We start from the raw sequence: 17,017 nt of genomic DNA, 5'->3' as shown, positions 1-17,017 counted from the left end.
CTTATGCCCAAATAAATCTGTTAGTCTTTAAGGTGCCACCAGACTCTTTGTTGTTCATCTTGTAACTGCATCTCTTCTCTCATTCAAAAACAGTCTTGAAAATGGATGAGTCAGGTTCTGCAATAATGGGGTCATGAAGCACAGAGCTGGAATCTGGCCACTCACTGGCTCACATGTACTCATGAGATCTAGAAATCTTCATGGTAAGACTGGTGCCTGCCCATTTGTTCTCATGCTCTGGTCTCCAGTGTGTCCTGGGGCCAGTGATCCCTGATAATCAGGTAGGGGAGTGAGTTAGAGAAGCATTTGTTTTGGCTCACACCCTTGCTAGAGTTCTGGTGGTTTAATTAAACCACTGGAGCTTCTCTTTCACAGCTTTATTAAGATGTCACCCAGACCCCTGGGGTTATTTGTACCTTTGTAATTCATACTTGCTCCTTGTTTATTTTATATGCAAATATATATAATACATTTCAGTGTGTTTCTATGTTTCATCCCCCATGTGGACTATTAGAAAAAGCTTTCCAGAAAGTGTGCATCATCAACTTAAAAAAAGAAAAGCTTAAGCAGGATTTAAAGAATTAACTCGTGCTGAGAATGGGAAAGTACCTAATGGATGGAGCAGCACAAGGAACTCTCCTGCCTTCCCTACCCCTCAAGAGTATAGAGTGATACGGGACTGAGATTTGGACTGCATTGTAGGGTTGCAGGGCCAGCCACAAGCAAAGCAACTTGGGGGCCTTATTTTTCTGGGAGCTCTGCAGTTCCCAGGCCAGCCTTATCAGTGGGATCAGGAGACAAGAAATAACTCACTGAGATACCTTCACCCTCCTGGCAGCAAGAACCCAAGTTGAGGTAAGAGGTATCTCATGGCCTGATTTGCATCCACCTTTTTATCTGGTAATGTAAGGATCATGTTGTCTTTGGTCCCCATAATTTGTATAGTTGGTTACCCTAAAGATAGGTCTAGTGGAAAGAGTAGCTGGTGATGGCAGTGATATAAAGAGCAAGATGGAAGGAGGAGCTAACAGCTGAAGTTGGAATGGGTCCACTGAGAAACTGATGGTTCTTACAAAAGTAATGAGTTTAGTGTTGATAGGATGAGGGTTCCAAGGGGCAGGTAGAGCAAGAAAAATACACCTGGGATTCAAGGCAGCAGTGGAATTTATTATATGACTAGGATGTGCAAAATCTAAGTACTTCCTCTAACAGCTTCTCTTACATCTTTGGGTATTTACATGTAAGAACATTCTCAGTTATAAACAGGAATCTACTTCCTCCTCCAAAGTACTTGCCTGGTTTCTGCCTGCCATAGGTTTATTATTGTTGTTGTTTCATTTTAAAGCATTTGTATAGTTTTAAATTCCATTTTACTTTACATTGTTTGAAATATTAGCTAAACACTTTGTCTAAACGTTTCCCCCTACCAATCTGGTGGGGTTTTTGTGCGTGAGAAATGACACCCCTATCCATATCCCCATGTTTTGCTCTTCCTCAAAATGGATAGTCTCTCCCAATACTTCCAGCAGAGGGCCCCGCAACATCCCTAAGGACCCTCCTCCGCCGTGCCACCGAAGGCACCGGCAGCCAATTGAACTGCCGCTGAAGTCCCGCTGCTGTCTTTGGCGACAGCTCTTTCGAATCAGGCCTCGCAGTGCCTAAAGCCGGCCCTGAGAGGGAGAGAGGAGGGGCCGGAAGAATGGGGAGGGAGGCATGATAATGATAGGGGAGAGGGATAGTTCCTACACCTCACGGGTTAGGAAAGGGAGTAAATGGAGTCCGCTCCCCAAGCGTTAAGGGGCAGGCTGGCATTTCTGTGTGTACATGTATGATGAAATTCTGACCCTGAAATGATCACACACAAGTCCGGGCTGGGTGACTTCCAAAGGCTTGAAAATAAGACAGCAGACACACACAAAAAAAACCACCCATGTGGTTCATAATTAATTGTTAAAAAGGTTATTGTTTTTAAGCCAATCTCATGACATTTTTGGCATCTGGCTCATGATTTTGTAATGCCTGGGTCTGGCAATATTGAGGACAGCTCACAGTAGTGAGTATGTGATGGGGTATACAAACCCCACAATGGGCCCAAAGAGGTTAAAAGGCAATACTGGGCATAGGTAGCCCCGTCCCTCCGGGCCTGCCAAGCATGCTCTGACTGGAGGAGCAGGTTAAAAGGCGCTCAGAAGCCCAGGCAAAGGGTGGTAACAGGCTGCAGGGCAGAGGAATCCTTCTCCGGAAAGCCAGACAGAAGGTTGAGCCTGTAGGGGGGACCATAGAACAGATAAGGCCCCCAGGCAGAGCCTTCTCCAACCCCCACCCCCCCGTTTTGAGAACCTGCAGGTCCTGCAGGGCCCAGCTCCTTTGCACTTTTTTTTTTTCCATTGAGCGACTGACTGGTTGGACTATAAAGCCCATACCCCAAACTGAAGGGACCTATTGTAGGAAGTAGTCCAGGGAAGCAAACTTGGACTTCCTACAGGGAGGATCCCGCTTGTGTTGCTTCCCACAGGGCCCTGGGCTGGGACTCAGTGGGGAGGGAAGCCCGGGTCCCTTTACCACACCCCCTTAAGGGCCAAGGTCCAGATGTGGGTGAAAAGCTGAAGATTCCTGGCTTAAGGTCAGGAACAGGCACTTCAGCTGCACTGACAGAGAGGTAAGGGGGTGAGAGTTGGGTGTGCTAACCACTGGGCCATGTGGCCCTCCAAGCCCCCTATCACAGAGCACTACACTCTGCCTTGGCAGGATCAGGCCTATCGTATGCACCAGGAGGGCCTGTGCATGCGAACACTTACACTGTTGAACAACTTCACTCATGTGACTAGTCCCACTGATGCTTTTCAGGATCAGGGTGAGTCATAACCATCATAGAGTCCTGCATGGAGCTTGAGGGGGTTAGGGCGATCAGGCAAGTGTCTTCTTTTCTTTCCTCTATTTGGTTTTTTGGTTTGGTTTAAAATATTTTTATTTGAGATATAAAATAACCTTTGCTAAACCAATAAGGGGGGGGGGGGAAATGCTTTACCTGTGTGCTTTATAGATAACTCACATGCTCCAGCTGTGTTCACTAGTCTGCAACATCACCAGCATATACATGGGAGCTGCTTCACTTTCCCTGTCACATCAGCTCTCTGGACTAAAGTCAGTGATGATGTCCCTTAAATATTCAGCATTGCCATAAAGCAGGACTGTCCCCCTTCTTTATAATAATATATGAAGATATACCTATCTCATAGAGCTGGAAGGGACCCTGAAAGGTCATCAAGTCCACTCCCTGCCTTCATTAGCAGGACCAAGTACTGATTTTTGCTCCAGATCCCTAAGTGGCCCCTCTCAAGGATTGAGCCCACAACCCTGGGTTTAGCAGGCCAATGCCCAAACCATTCAGCTATCTCTCCAGCCCAAGAGAACCATGGAGTCAGTGCCTATGCTAGAGCCTAGCACAGTGGGGCCCCAGTCTTGGATGGAGCACCTGTATGCTATTGTAATACAAATAATGAATATTACTAATAATAAATTAATGCTTCATTATAAAAGCAATAAATAAAAAGTAATAATTTGTCAGTATTGTATATACCCCTTAGAGTACCACTTTGGGTGCTACATTTTCTTCTTCTTTTGTGTTTTCTTCCAGCAATAGATACATACATAAAAATAGAGTGTAGTGATTTTAGGCCCTGATCCTGGCCACTTGCTCTGCATGAACAGGCCCACTAGCCTTCCCCTGAAGTCCCTGGCAGTGCATGCAGGCACATATGTCCGCCCACAGAAAGCCAGTTGCAGGATGGGACCTGTCATCCTGTTCCCAATGGACAAGCTTGCATGTCACTATCACAACAGGCTTACTTGGCCTGAGTCTCAGCAGACTGTCCAGGATTCAATGAGTCACAGAGGGAGAAATATTCTCCACTCCTTTTAAGGGCTGGTCTACAGTACAAATTGTATTGTGGTTGAACACGCAGTAGTGTAGCTAGTGGGGTGCAAGGGAAGCAGCCGCTTCCCCTCAGCACATTTTTCAAAAACGGCTGCCAGAGCTCTGGGTCCCTGTGCGGTGCGGTGCGGCTCGGCAGAGCGCTGACGGCTTCGCGGCGTGGAAGTGCTGCAGCGGGGCGCCCGGCTCGGAGCGTGGGAGAAGAAAGTGAGGGATGGGAGGAGGCATTGCTGCTGCCCGGGCACAGGTGCTGCTGCTGCTCCAGCTCTCCGGGCGGTGGGGAGCAAAGTGCCCCATGAGCAGTGCCACCCTCAGGGGGATGTACCGGCTGCTTGGTCTCCGTAAGGGGGCTGCCCGGTCACGCGGGGAGCGGGTCCCGCGCAGGCTGAGGCAGGCAGAGTCGCGCGGCAGAGGGCTGGAGGCAGGACATCTGCCCCGTCCGTCAGCCATCCCACCCCCCAGGGTGGGGCAGGGACACCTGCTACAAGCCGGGGCATGCAGCCACCCCCATCCTCACCGTCCCGCTTCCGGAATGCGGCCGGAGCCGTGGGGCTCTCTCCCTCCCCCCCCCCCCCCCCGCCTCCGCCATGAGGAGCCCTCCGGCCCCCTCGAAGGCTGTGTCTGCTGCTCCGCTGGGGGGAGCCGGCAGCCCCAGTGAGCCCTCGCCGCCAGCCCGCTCTGCCTGAGCCCCTGCTGGGGAGGAGGGACGGCGAGCCCGGCACTTGCTCCCAGCCCAGGAAGATACGAGCTGGAAGCTCCCCACCCGAGCCACAGGGACAGACTCTGTTCCCCGTGGGGAGCCGGCTCCTAGGTCGCGCCGGACTCAGCGGGAACCAGCAGGAGCTAGGCACCCTGGCGCTGTGTGGGAGGAGGAGGTCCCTCATCAGAGGCCCCTGGGCAGCCAGGTATGCGCGGACCTAATGAGCCAATGAGTGGGGTGTCTGAGGGGGGAGGGGACCAACCGTCCGCTCCCCGCTCACGTCCGAGACTCCAGCCTGCCTGGAGCTTCCCGCGCACCTTTCCCCTCCCTCTCCCGTGGCGGCTGCCCGGCGCGGTGTCATGGCTTCCTCCAAGGTCGCTCGGCAGCTGGTGAATCCCACCCAGGGGCGCGTGAAACTTTCTCGCCTCTTCTCCCCGCCTCCGATCGCACCCTAAAAACTTCCTTGGCCGGGCCGGGCCGCACCCGGTCCCCTCCCCCCAGGCCAAGCCCCTCCGAGGGGGATGCAGCATGACCACAGTGTGGCCGGAGGAGCCAAGGGGGGGGCGTGGAGCAACCAGAGGAGGAGCCAAGGGGGGGCATGGCCAGAGGAGGAGCCAAGGGGGGGGTCGCATTTTTTATGTTTGCTTCCCCTGCACTTAGAACCTGGTTATGCCACTGTGAACATGGTTGTGCAGAACTGAGTTAGTTAGCATGATGGCTACCCTGACTTTGCAGTCAAGTGTAGACCAGGATGAATCATGTGCTTCATTGTGTCAGCTATCTCCGTTCTTCACAGCCGTGTTCAGTGGCGGTAACGATTTGGAATGGAGAGTAGCTCTATCGCAGTGGCACCAGCTCTTGCAATTTTATCCTTCTCGTGATACCTGGTGTTTCATGGGGAGCTCCAGCTCTTGCAGACAATGATTATGTGAATATCTCAGATTTCATTTAACAAAAAAGTAAGTTTCCACTCCTCATAATTGCAGAGGAAAGCTGGAAAACGTGACCCAAGTGCACCCAAGAAATCTCAATTTTTAAGCCAATTTCATGATTTGTAGGGGCCTGACTCATGATTTTTGAACATTTGGCACTGGCAGGGAAAAGTATACTGCAGTGTGATGGAATCTGTACTGCAGCTATCAGTGCTCTGCCCTTTCTGGGTATGTCTAACCCTGCAGCTGGCAGCATGCCTCCCAGCCCGGGTCGATGGATTCATGCTAGTTGGCCTTGAGCTAGTGCACTAAAAATAGCAGTGTAGATGTCCCGGCTCCAGTGTAGACTCAGGCTAGCCACCCAAGCTCAGACCAGAGGTCAGGTGAGCTTGAAAGGCCAAGCTGCCACCCAAGCCACTATGTTCACACTGCTATTTTTAGTGTATTAGCTCAAGCCCATCTAGCTTGAGTCTGTCTACCCAGGCTGGGAGGTTCACTCCCAGCTGCAGTGTAGTCAAACCCTCTGTGGCAAAACAGAGGGCTTCAGCCTCTGAGGCTGTCCATCTGGCCCCTTTCATGAGCTCTAGAGTCAAACACACACAATTTAAAAATTAAAACAGATGATGTAATGTCACAGTTCTTTACCAGCAACGATCAATTAAGTTTCACAATAGATGAACCAATATTTTAATTATTATTAATATGCCCAAATATTTACCAGGTCGGAAAGGGAAGAACAAGTTCTAGTCCAATATGTACTTGGTATAATATAACTGAATCATAATTAAATACACAAAACTACATTAATTCAGCATTAAAGTTGTGATTTTATATATTTTATAAAATGGAAGTTAGGAAATGCTGAAGCCAAAGAGTGAAATCAATAGGAGTTTTGCCATTGACTTCAATGGAACCAGGATTTCACCTTAAGTTACTTCAGCAACATTAACTGGCTGTGTTGTAATGTTGTATCTTCTAATTTGGTTTTTTTCCTCATTCAGTATCTGGTGCTGAATATGTCATAAAATATATAGCCTTTAAAGTGCAGGATGTGCAACTCGGATGAATTAATGTTGCTGTCTAAACCTTCTGATAAATTCTGTCCTGCTTTATTTATCATTCAACCCAATTGAAGTCAGTGGAGTTGTATGATATATAAGGCCCTGATCACTTTAATAGGACAAATCAAGTCCTTAAATTAAGCACATACTTAAGTGCTTTGCTGGTTTGGGACCTAAATGAGGAAAGAATTTGGCTTAAGCACTTTTTTTTTCTGATGTTGTTCTGATTTTAATTCTTAAACCTGAATGTTGCCTTCAACAGGATTTTTTTTATGCATTTAATGTCTTTTTTTAATTTTTTAAGAGGAGGAAAAATAAATTGACACCCGATAATGTTGGTGCCATTTAAATTGGCCTCAGACTTTGAAACTTACATCTCCTGTAGGTGAAGGGAATGAGGACAGGGTGAGTTCCAAAATTTACTGCTGTTGCTACTTGCTTGTAGATAAATTTTATGTAAGGCTGGATAATCTATTCAGAAGCACCTCTCTTTCCATTGTGGACCTGATCCTGCAGCCCTTTCACATACAATATCTCTTAACTTCAGGGGGAATTATGTAAGAGCTCCAGGGTTAGTCCCTATCATGACAATGTTGTAGCAGTGGGAAAAGACAGAAACTATTTTTTAAATGAAAGCTTTGAATCAGAAGAATATTGCAGAGTGCAGCAAAAATTGTCAAAACCCTAAAATCATGGACTCTGCAATTTTTTCGTGCCAGCAGTTTTCTTCTGTTCCTGGTTTTAAGATTGTGTTTTTTGGAGGATTGTGCTGTGCATTTTTCAGTGAAACATTTATATCCTCCCTTGTGCAAATTATCTCAGCCGCAGCAGCCGTCTGTACCAGTCTAGGCTGTTCGAGGTGGTGCATTCTAATGTCATAAAAGGGGTGGAACTTCAGTGGGCAAAAAATCTTAATAGATCCCCACTGATCTTTTTAATTTGCTTGTAAATTTTTTATCCAACCTTTCCCCTCCCCGCTTCCCACCCCAAACTTGGTCATATACTCACACCTCAGTGAATATTTCTTTCCAAGTTTCAATGTTCAGCAATTATTTGAGTCCCCTGCATGGGGGACAAAGTGTGGCAATAATTTTTAAACCATTTTTTCTCTCTGCTGTAGAACTCAAAAACAACTGAAGGAATTTTGCTCAGACTTTCATTTAAAAAAGAAAAGAAAAAAAAGGCCCTTTTGAACAGAGACCAATTTTGAAAACATTTCATTCCAAAAGAAGACTTTCCAGAATGATCTGAGCATGTGAAAACAAGTTACAGCCAAAGCTGATTTTTTGCCTTCAAGTCAGGGGTCACTACCCAAAAAAATGCTATAAAATTTACCTACCTCACAGAGGAGTTGTGAGACTTAATTAATTAATATCAGTACAATGTTTGGAGGGATACTTCATTTCTAGGTTGCCTGTGAGCCTGCTTGTCTATCTGCTAATCAATGAAGCAAGAAGATCAGATCACTTTCTGCATATCACAATTTATTTTCCATATCTTGACAGAAGAAACTTGGAGAGCCACACAGTCATAGAGAAACAATGAAAGCCTTCTAATGGGCCATATTCTGTTCTCTAGATACCTAAATTGTTTGAGTGATTCTACTGCACAGTATTCTCTTTGGCTAACATCCTTTAAGGCCTAGTCCAGGTGCATAGGTTATATTTCTGTTAAACGTTTCTGATAGGATTTTAACCATTGTCTGTCAGAGCCTTGGGGCCCTACTCTGCTTTGTTACATAGACACAATTCCCACTGAAGTTAATGGGAGTTACGCCTCTGGAACTGAGGGTGGAATTTGGCTGTATGTGTTCAGTAAAAAGAAAAACAAATACTGTGCACTGGAACGTATTATTTGCCAGAAGCAACACGTCGGAATGCATCTGGTTCCTTTTCACAATACCAAAATAAGCCATCTGATTCTGAATCTGTGTTTTTCTATTAGGGTGTGACATAAGCTCCGTGTCTAATATTATCATTTATAGTACCAGTTTAAAGCTAGCAATAACAGCTTTCAAATTGATGAGGACACCTGTCCCTGAACTTTTAATATACACTGAATGGGGTTCCACATTTCCTGTAAGAGTGAATATTTTAAAATGTTGTTGATGCTCTACATACCATACAGCAATGAAGTCCACGCTTATGGTCAGGGAGAGTGATATACACAGAACGATGTGACCAAATGCTGGTTTTAAAATGTGTGATTCTAGAATTGTGGAAAGGTCTGGAAGGGTGTTTTTCTGTTTTTGTTTTGCTTTTCCAGTAGTGGTGTAAAGCCCTTTACCTCTTTTAAAGATGATATGAATTGTTTTGTAAAAGCAGGGCTTTGCCACAATGTCTGTGTCCAAAATTTCCCTCAACACGCACTCATGTTGTTCTCTGTGCCTTTTGGTTGCCATCTTATGCGCCATCAATAATTGGATTTCAGTGTTACTTTGTGTGGGTAGCTAATGAAGGCACAGCCCTTGGAGATGGGACAAAGGTAGGTTTGTGCCGTTGAGATTTTGCACTGCTCTGGGGACCTAAATAGCCTCCACCATAAATTTATACAGCCCTGGGATTATGGCAGGTTTTCAGGGCTGCCATTGACTGCTATGACCATGCCCTCTGCACCAGGACTTGTGAGGGGGCCGGTATAGGGTTGCTTATGATAATTGAAGTGCCTTCCCCAGAAGAATTCTCCCCTAGGCCCTTGTGGTCTTGTCTGCAACCCATATACATCACCACAGCATATAAACTTCCACAGCAGATGAACTACTGTAACAGCCAAACTAACTTGATGTTGAAAATGAATAATGAACACAAGCCTGTTCTGTCACTTTCTGTTCATGCATGATATTTTTAACTGGAAAACAAAAAGAGTTTGCCATATCCTTTTGTTTGAAAACTACCCGGGGAGAAATAAAAATTACAGTTTTAGTAGTCATCAAATTTTTCCTTCTCAGGTGATCTGGTGTCTCGAGCAATGCATCACCTCCAGCCACTCAACTCAAAGCAGCATGGCAACGGCACTCCAATGCACCACAAGCAGGGATCGCTATACTGGGAACCCGAGGCGTTGTACACACTCTGTTATTTTATGCATTGTCCGCAGATGGAATGGGAAAACCCTAATGTTGAGCCTTCAAAAGTCACACTGCAGATTGAAAGGTAAGATCTGATTTGCAATATTTAATATATTTATAAAGATGTCTTATTAATAAATCAGCACTGCTGACTAATTGACAATTACAGGCTATGCCAAATATGTTTCAGTGCAGTCCGTTTTGGTTAGGATCACCTTGAAACAAATTTTTCCCGCAATGAAGTGCTCCACTGCTGACCCAGTATATATCAAAAGTGACACCCAGTGGCAACATACAGCAGATTGGTTCCAGATGTGTATTTTGTAGAGATTTCCTTTTTCTTTCTTTGTCTCTTGGCTGTTCTGTATTTTGGAAAGGAAAATTAGAGGTTCTATTTCTAACCTAACAGGTTTGGGTTTAAATGTGTTTTTCTACAAATTAATGGGATTCGACAACGGTAATTTGGGAAGTGGAGAATGAATAGAATGTTGTATATAAAGGACAGACTGTTAAACATATTGTGCAACAACTATACTGATTGCACAGGCATGACTCATACTTACATTCAGGAGTAACCTTGGGGCTTCCATTCTCCAGGCTGGTAGGTGACGCATGATTTTTGGGAGGATGGAGATGCTGGCCGTATTGCTTTTAATACAGCTTTTGATGAAAACTAGAGAAAACAAAGGTAGAAAGAGAATGACAGGCTAGATGTCAACTCAGTGTCCTAAGAAGATGGGGAGAAGGAAACACTGCTGTAAACTCTAGATCATTCCACTACAAAATTGAAATGAAACAATTGTGCAATTAAGAAAGGGATATTATCTACTGTTGAGGAACCAGGAACTTCTGAGTTGTAAGTCCCAGCTCTGACTCCTTTTGTGGCCTTAGGCAAATCATGAAACTCCCATGCTTTAGTTTCCTCATCTATGCCTACCTCATAAGGGTCACTTGAGGATTAATTAATGTTTGTAAAGTGCCTGAAGGTGTAAATTATTAGCATTTTCTTAACTTCTGTAGGGCTTGTCACCATGCCAGCTAAGCCAAAGTTTCAGGCTGGCCTCCACAATTGTATTTCAAAGTATGTTTGTGGAAAACTCTCATTTGCACACACAAATGGACAATTGCACATCTAATTACTTGATTGGACATTAAAATACAGAGTTTGCGTACTGTAGAACAAATTTGAAAATGTGGCCCAAAAAGGCAAAGGATGTGTGATATGCTGTCCTGACTGAAACTATTTTGTATTCATTTATAGAAAACAGCATAAGGTGGAAATTCTGGCCCTACTGAAGTCAATGGGACTTATGCCACTGACTTTAGAGGAACCAGCATTTCATCCATAGTACCTTGGTTAAACCGTGGGGCGGAGTGAGGAATCCTGGGTCGTTTTTTTTTCTTTGACTATGCAAGAAATTTAAACAGGGACCACTTTCAGTGTTGCCAACTCTCGACCTGTTATTATAAGCTCTGAGATATTTGGTGTTTTTCTTACATCCCCAGCTCCTGAAGTCATGAGAATTTCAACTTTCATTTACAGTATGAAGAGAAAGTAAAATTCTAACACTCATGGTTATAGAGAAGAGCTGGAAGATGTGACCCCAGATGCTAAAAAATCAGAAGTGAAATAAAAAGAACTCCACGCTTATTTTTTAAAAATCTCAGGATTTTTCAGCCAGTCTTATGATTTTTTGGGAGGTCAGGAGCCAGGGGGGCTAACATGCATTTTGAATGCTTGGGGTTAGCAATACTGCATGGAAAGGTATTATAGTGAACAAGTTAAAGTATCTCCCTACCACTAAAAATGGCCTGATTCTACAGCCCTTACTGAGATGAGTAATACCATTGATTTCAGTGGGAGTACCCATGTGAATAAGAACTGCAGGATCAGGCCCCAGTTTTGTAAGATTTCTAAAGACTTCTCAGTGTTAAATGCAAAAGGACAGAACATTTGAACAATTATCTTTTAAAATTTGTTTTCATGTTTCTTTCCCTTTTCTAAAATGGTCTGTTATATATATTATATTTTTAGCAGTTCAAATAAATATTACATAAAACCCAAGGCAATTTTGTATTTTTAATACTCTGGCAAACTATCTTTCTTTGCAAGGCCTGTTTAGCAACTGTGGTTAGAGCCAGAGTAAGTACTCTGTGTTGTTGCCAGAAGCTTGTGGTTAATTTTGGAAAGAGCAGAGATTCCTTCTATTGCCTAATCAAACATGCTTTAGTAGTTAGTACCAGAAAACAGAAGTGGAAGTGAGACAGAGTAAAACATATGCCCAAGTATTTTGCACTGAAGTGTGTTCTATAATATACTGTGTCAACTGCATATAACCATCTTGTGCTGCCCTACAGAAGAGATTGGTTAAGCTGACGTCTATTTAGTGCTTTGAAAAGCTTCCCTTTTAATTTGCCACTGAAGAATACCAGTGGTATTCCTTATTGTGCAGTCACTCTTTATGGCTGGTGACTTATCTCTAGCATGTTCAGTTTTCATTATGTGTTTTTATGACTTCTGAGGGAATAGGATTGTTAAAACATGAGATTTTTGTATTTAACAGTTCTAATCCTTGTGCTTTAATTTATCTAGGTCCCAGATTCTCTCTTCTTCTAATGCTGTTCAATTGCTTTTATGTTGGCAAACAATAAAAGGAAAAAAAATTTAGGGCTAGGTTTTTCTACCCCTTCTCTGGCCTCTTTGTTGTCACTCTGGTGGGGCAAAGGAGCCAGAAACTGAGTGGATCTGGACACAGGGAAATTTCCCTGGCATGGTGGAGTCCTCAGGTGTCATGAAGCCAATGCCACTCTCTTCCCATCCCAACATAGGGGTCATGATGAGTGCAAAGAGGAATAGGAAGATGTGGCCAGAGTGCATTGTGCTCTAGCCATGATCAGCTTATGGGTGGGGTGGCCTCTTGGAAGCTGTTACTGGCTGCTCAGTTTAGAGAAGCTCCTGAACAATCTAGGGACTCGGGGAGCTGCAGCTCTGCTCCCTCCTGGCTCTTCCTGCTCCCTCCGCTGCAGAAGCTGCATGTAGCAGAGAATCTGGGTTGTAGTCTTGATTGTTGTTTGTATTGCGGTAACATCTAGGACAGTGGTTCCCAAACTTTAACAACCTGTGAACCCTTTTCACTAAAATGTCAAGTTTCGCGAACCCCCTCCTAAAAATGAATATTTCCAGGGATTTTCTCCTTTACCTCAGTATAAATGATAAAGGCAGTGATCTTGGAAATATAACATTTGTTTTTATGACATGCTTATTACACACTATTATTAATTATTATTTATCATTACAGTATTTTTATTACATTATGAAAACAGCAACACTCTTCCAAGATCTCACTTTCGTAGCTTGTATCACTTTGAATAAGCCTGTTATAAGAAAAGGCTCCTAAGTTTCATCGAGGAGTATAAGATGTGAAACAGCCTGAAGATATTTAAGAAGCCAACTCAAAGAGTTCCTTCTTCCACAAGCATTCAGGTCTTGAGCAGTCCAGGCAAACAACGCACGTTACAACAAAGCTTAAACTTGTTCTTCATAATAATTTTAAAAACAACACTAGCTGCCTATTTAATTATGAAATCAGCAAAAAATATCCACCTCCCTTTCCAATTCTTATAAGGAGTCTTGAAGTTTAAATCTCCTCAGTATGATAGCAATGCTTGCTTTGATCTGCTTAGCTCTTGGAAGTCCAGGGGCTCCAGGCTGCTGGCCCCATGCTGCCCAGGATCCCTAGGGACAGCTCTGTCCGCCATTAGGGGATTTTTTCCCAAGAACCCCCTGTAACATTTCGCGAACCCCCAGGGGTTCATGAACCCCAGTTTGGGAACCACTGATCTAGGACACCAGCCCCATTGTGCTAAGTGCTTCACAAACACATACCAAAAGATGGTGCCTTCCCCAAAGAGTTTACAATCTAGATATGTAGGACCAGATTTTACCTTTGAATAAATCTGGCCCATTGTATTTATGTAGTATTTTTCTGTACTCAAGTAGGTTTTTGTTTTTTAATGAAGTAAATGAAGATGAGTGCAGTATATTTATCTTAATAGACTATATTAACTAGAGGGGGGAAGAGTGTTGCTGACTCTCAGAGTTTTATTAGGAGTCTCCTGATGTTTGGTGGGTTTTTTTCATAAAGTTCCAGCTTTTGGAGTCATGGGATTATATGAGAATCTCAGTGTTTATTAGTTTAAATAAAAAAGCAAGTATCTAGCATTCATTTTGAAGAGAAAAGCTGGAAAATGTGATCTGAGTGTATCCTAAGGGCTCGAAAAACAGAAGACCAATAAATAGACCTCCACATTTGTTATTTTTCAGTCTTATGATTTTTAAGCCAACCTCATGATTTTTTGAATGTTTGAAAGGAATTGGAAATACTGGGTCAATCAATTGGCTGATTGGTTGGTTGGTAGTACCATAGGAGTTGTCATCTTGGTCTTGAGTGGCCTATGCAATTAAATAAGCTATAAAAAGTGATGCATGTGCCCAATTATGGAATTTTTGCTTAAACATTTTATATTTTATTGGAATTGTCTTTATTATATGTTAGAGGTGTGAATACAATTCAAAAACGTCATCCATCCTCTCATGGAAGGCTCTATTCTACATAATTCTTCTCCCCCTCCCTCCACCTCTGCTCTCATTTCATCCTACTCTCGCTATTGATGCCTATGCTCTAAGTGCCCCATATGCCTTCCCACTCTCAATTTCATACCTTCTTTCATGCTAAGCCTATGTCTGTCATGGTGCACCCTTCATAGAACACCCATCCTCTCCTGATGCATTGATGGCGAATTTGAAGGCAGAGGGATGAAATTTTGAATGAAATTAAACCCATCCAGACAGCCCCTCACAGAGCCGATACACCATATATGTCCTATTTTGAGTATGGGCTTAAGTGGGACTTGACTAGCTCAAAGGCCTTGTACTGGCCTTCTGCACATAGGTAAATTTCACTCCCAGTTAACTCGCTCTCTCTACATTCAGATCCCTCCTAGAAGTATGTTTCTTTTGCAAGGCCTTCAAATGACAACAAGCCATGTATTTAAATTATGTATAATTAAATTAATCACCCTATATATTGCATATAATAATAAAAAGCAAATGGACGGCTATTCTACTTCTCTCTTTATGTATCAGTCATGTTCTAGTTATGTTTATTTAGGAGTAGATCATGCCTGGTCCTACATGGCTGTCTGGGGAGTCAGGCCCTTTGCACCCTCTGCGTGGATGGAGTGGACTTGCCGTGGCTTCAGGCACTTGTGGGGGAGAGCAGGAGTTTCATGTCAAGCAAGTGGGCAGAGGATGGGCAGTACTATGACTCTGTGCCTGCCTCCTCTGATTCTGTCACGCTTATATCAGGTCTTAAGTGGGATTTAAGTGGTGCAAAGGACTTGGGCCAGATTCTCTGGCCCACTAAGGCCACTTTGTGCTGCATAAGAGCCCAGAGAAGGTCAGTGAATGGGAGCTTTCTGCCGGCAGATATCTATTGGAAGTGGCACTGCTCTTCCTGCACCCTTGATGTAAGGGAGAGAAGGAGGTGTGTTGGGGTATTCCATGGTGCGACATGGGTGGGATGGGAAGGGGAGGAGAAGAGGCCTGCTGGAATGGCACTCCACTAAACCCAATCCTACACTGGTGTAGATTAGGGCTGTTTCTCTGTAGCCCCAACTTGTGCTGATACTAGGTGTCTCTGAGTCAGGGAGCCACAGCCATCTGCCTGCAGCTTGCACTCCACTCTGTCCAATCAGAGCTTGGATGGAGTGGAGAATCAAACCTCGTTTGCTGACCCTCTGCACAAGGGTGAACTGAGTAGTACTTTACAAGTACACCTCTACCCCGATATAACGCTGTCCTCGGGAGCCAACAAATCATACTGCGTTATAGGTGAAACCGCATTATATCGAACTTGCTTTGATCTGCTGGAGTGCGCACCCTCCTCCAGAGCGCTACTTTACCATGTTATATCCGAATTTGTGTTATATCGGGTCGCGTTATGTCGGGGTAGAGGTGTAGTCCTATTGAAAGCACGGACAATACTGGTGGAGTAAGGATGGTAGAATCAGTCCCTTTGTAATTGTAATCACATTTGTCTTGGTATGAATTGTCCTCTATTAAACCTGTGCTGTTTTATTGTTCCTCCTGTAGATGCTTGCTGATTATTTTGGTCAATTTGTTCCATTATTTTACCAGGGATTAAATATAGATGAGCAAAAGATGGCTCAGACCGTAATTATTGGGGGAAAAAAATTCTTTTACTTTTTTTTTTTTAATAAAAAGATCTGTTCAACATTTGTGTTTTGCTTCTGTTATGCCTATTCAAGTCTATAATGCTTCCTAAATTATTGCTAGTTCTTTAAGAACCTGAGAGGCACAGTATCTGTGTTTGCAGATTGTGCGATGTTTCTTTTTCCTAAGTAGTTCCTTACCCACTTTTTATCCGCAGCTGTATTGACAAGGTCCTCATTACTCCCTAACTCTCTCTATAGAATTTCTTTCCTCATTAACAACTCATTGAAAAAGGCAGATCAGAAGCTCAGCCATTTTAGAACCATTCATTAATTTTATTCACCAACTTACAGTGCTTCCTCTCTAACATTTCTTCTCTCCTTCTTCCGTGGGCAAGCATTAACTCATTGTACTGCTTGGTTGCCTATGTCTTTTCCTTGCAAGCCTTAATTGACTTGCTAGGTCCTTGTTTGGTTCCTGTCCCCTTTTCAATACAGATTTTTTTTTAATCCTTAAACATTGAGAAATCCCTTACGAAGCCCCATGGGTCACTTTGGTTTATTGCATTTCCACCTTCCTTCCATGCATGCTGGAATTGTAGTCTGTGGTGCATTAATGTTGATGAATACTCCCCAAATCATTCTCAATCTGAATAATATCCCAAGCCTTGTCTACACACAAAAGTTGTATTGCTTTAAGCTATACCGGTATAGTTAAAGCAATACAACCCCTTCGCTAGTGTGGAGTAGGAATGAAATGAACAGGTATTAGACACCTTTATACTGGTTTAATTGCATCCACAGTAGGGGTTGTACAGATATAACTATTTTGGTAAAAAAGTCATGCACCTTACTGAAGCTGTGATACCAGTCCAAAACCTTTTGGCAGACCAAACCTGAGAAAAGGCCAAGAATAATGGAGCAATTGCAAATGATCAGGCACATAGATGAATAACAACTAAATTTCCTCATAGTTTAGCTGAAAAAGTCAGATGGTGAAATCCTGGCCCTGTTGAAGTCAGTGGTAAAACCCCAGTTGACTTCAGGGAGGCTAGGATTTCACCCAGGGGCTGGAAAAAGAAAGTCCTA

At 43.8% G+C, this 17,017-nt stretch overlaps 1 protein-coding gene across 2 annotated transcripts in view; it reads left to right on the top strand.

Annotated features, from left to right (window-relative positions):
• Positions 1-17,017, top strand: part of BTBD11 (BTB domain containing 11) — a 281,768-nt gene that overhangs the window by 180,742 nt on the left and 84,009 nt on the right. For both annotated transcript variants that reach the window (XM_034778075.1, XM_034778064.1), the window contains exon 3: positions 9,575-9,779. In XM_034778075.1, the coding sequence (XP_034633966.1) occupies positions 9,575-9,779 (205 nt within the window). The remainder of the gene's footprint in view (positions 1-9,574; positions 9,780-17,017) is intronic.

This window comes from Trachemys scripta, chromosome 1 (assembly GCF_013100865.1).
Source record: "Trachemys scripta elegans isolate TJP31775 chromosome 1, CAS_Tse_1.0, whole genome shotgun sequence".
NCBI classification, from domain to species: Eukaryota; Metazoa; Chordata; order Testudines; family Emydidae; genus Trachemys; species Trachemys scripta.
Note: the sequence above shows the minus strand (reverse complement) of the source record. Positions and strands in the feature narration are given on the sequence as shown.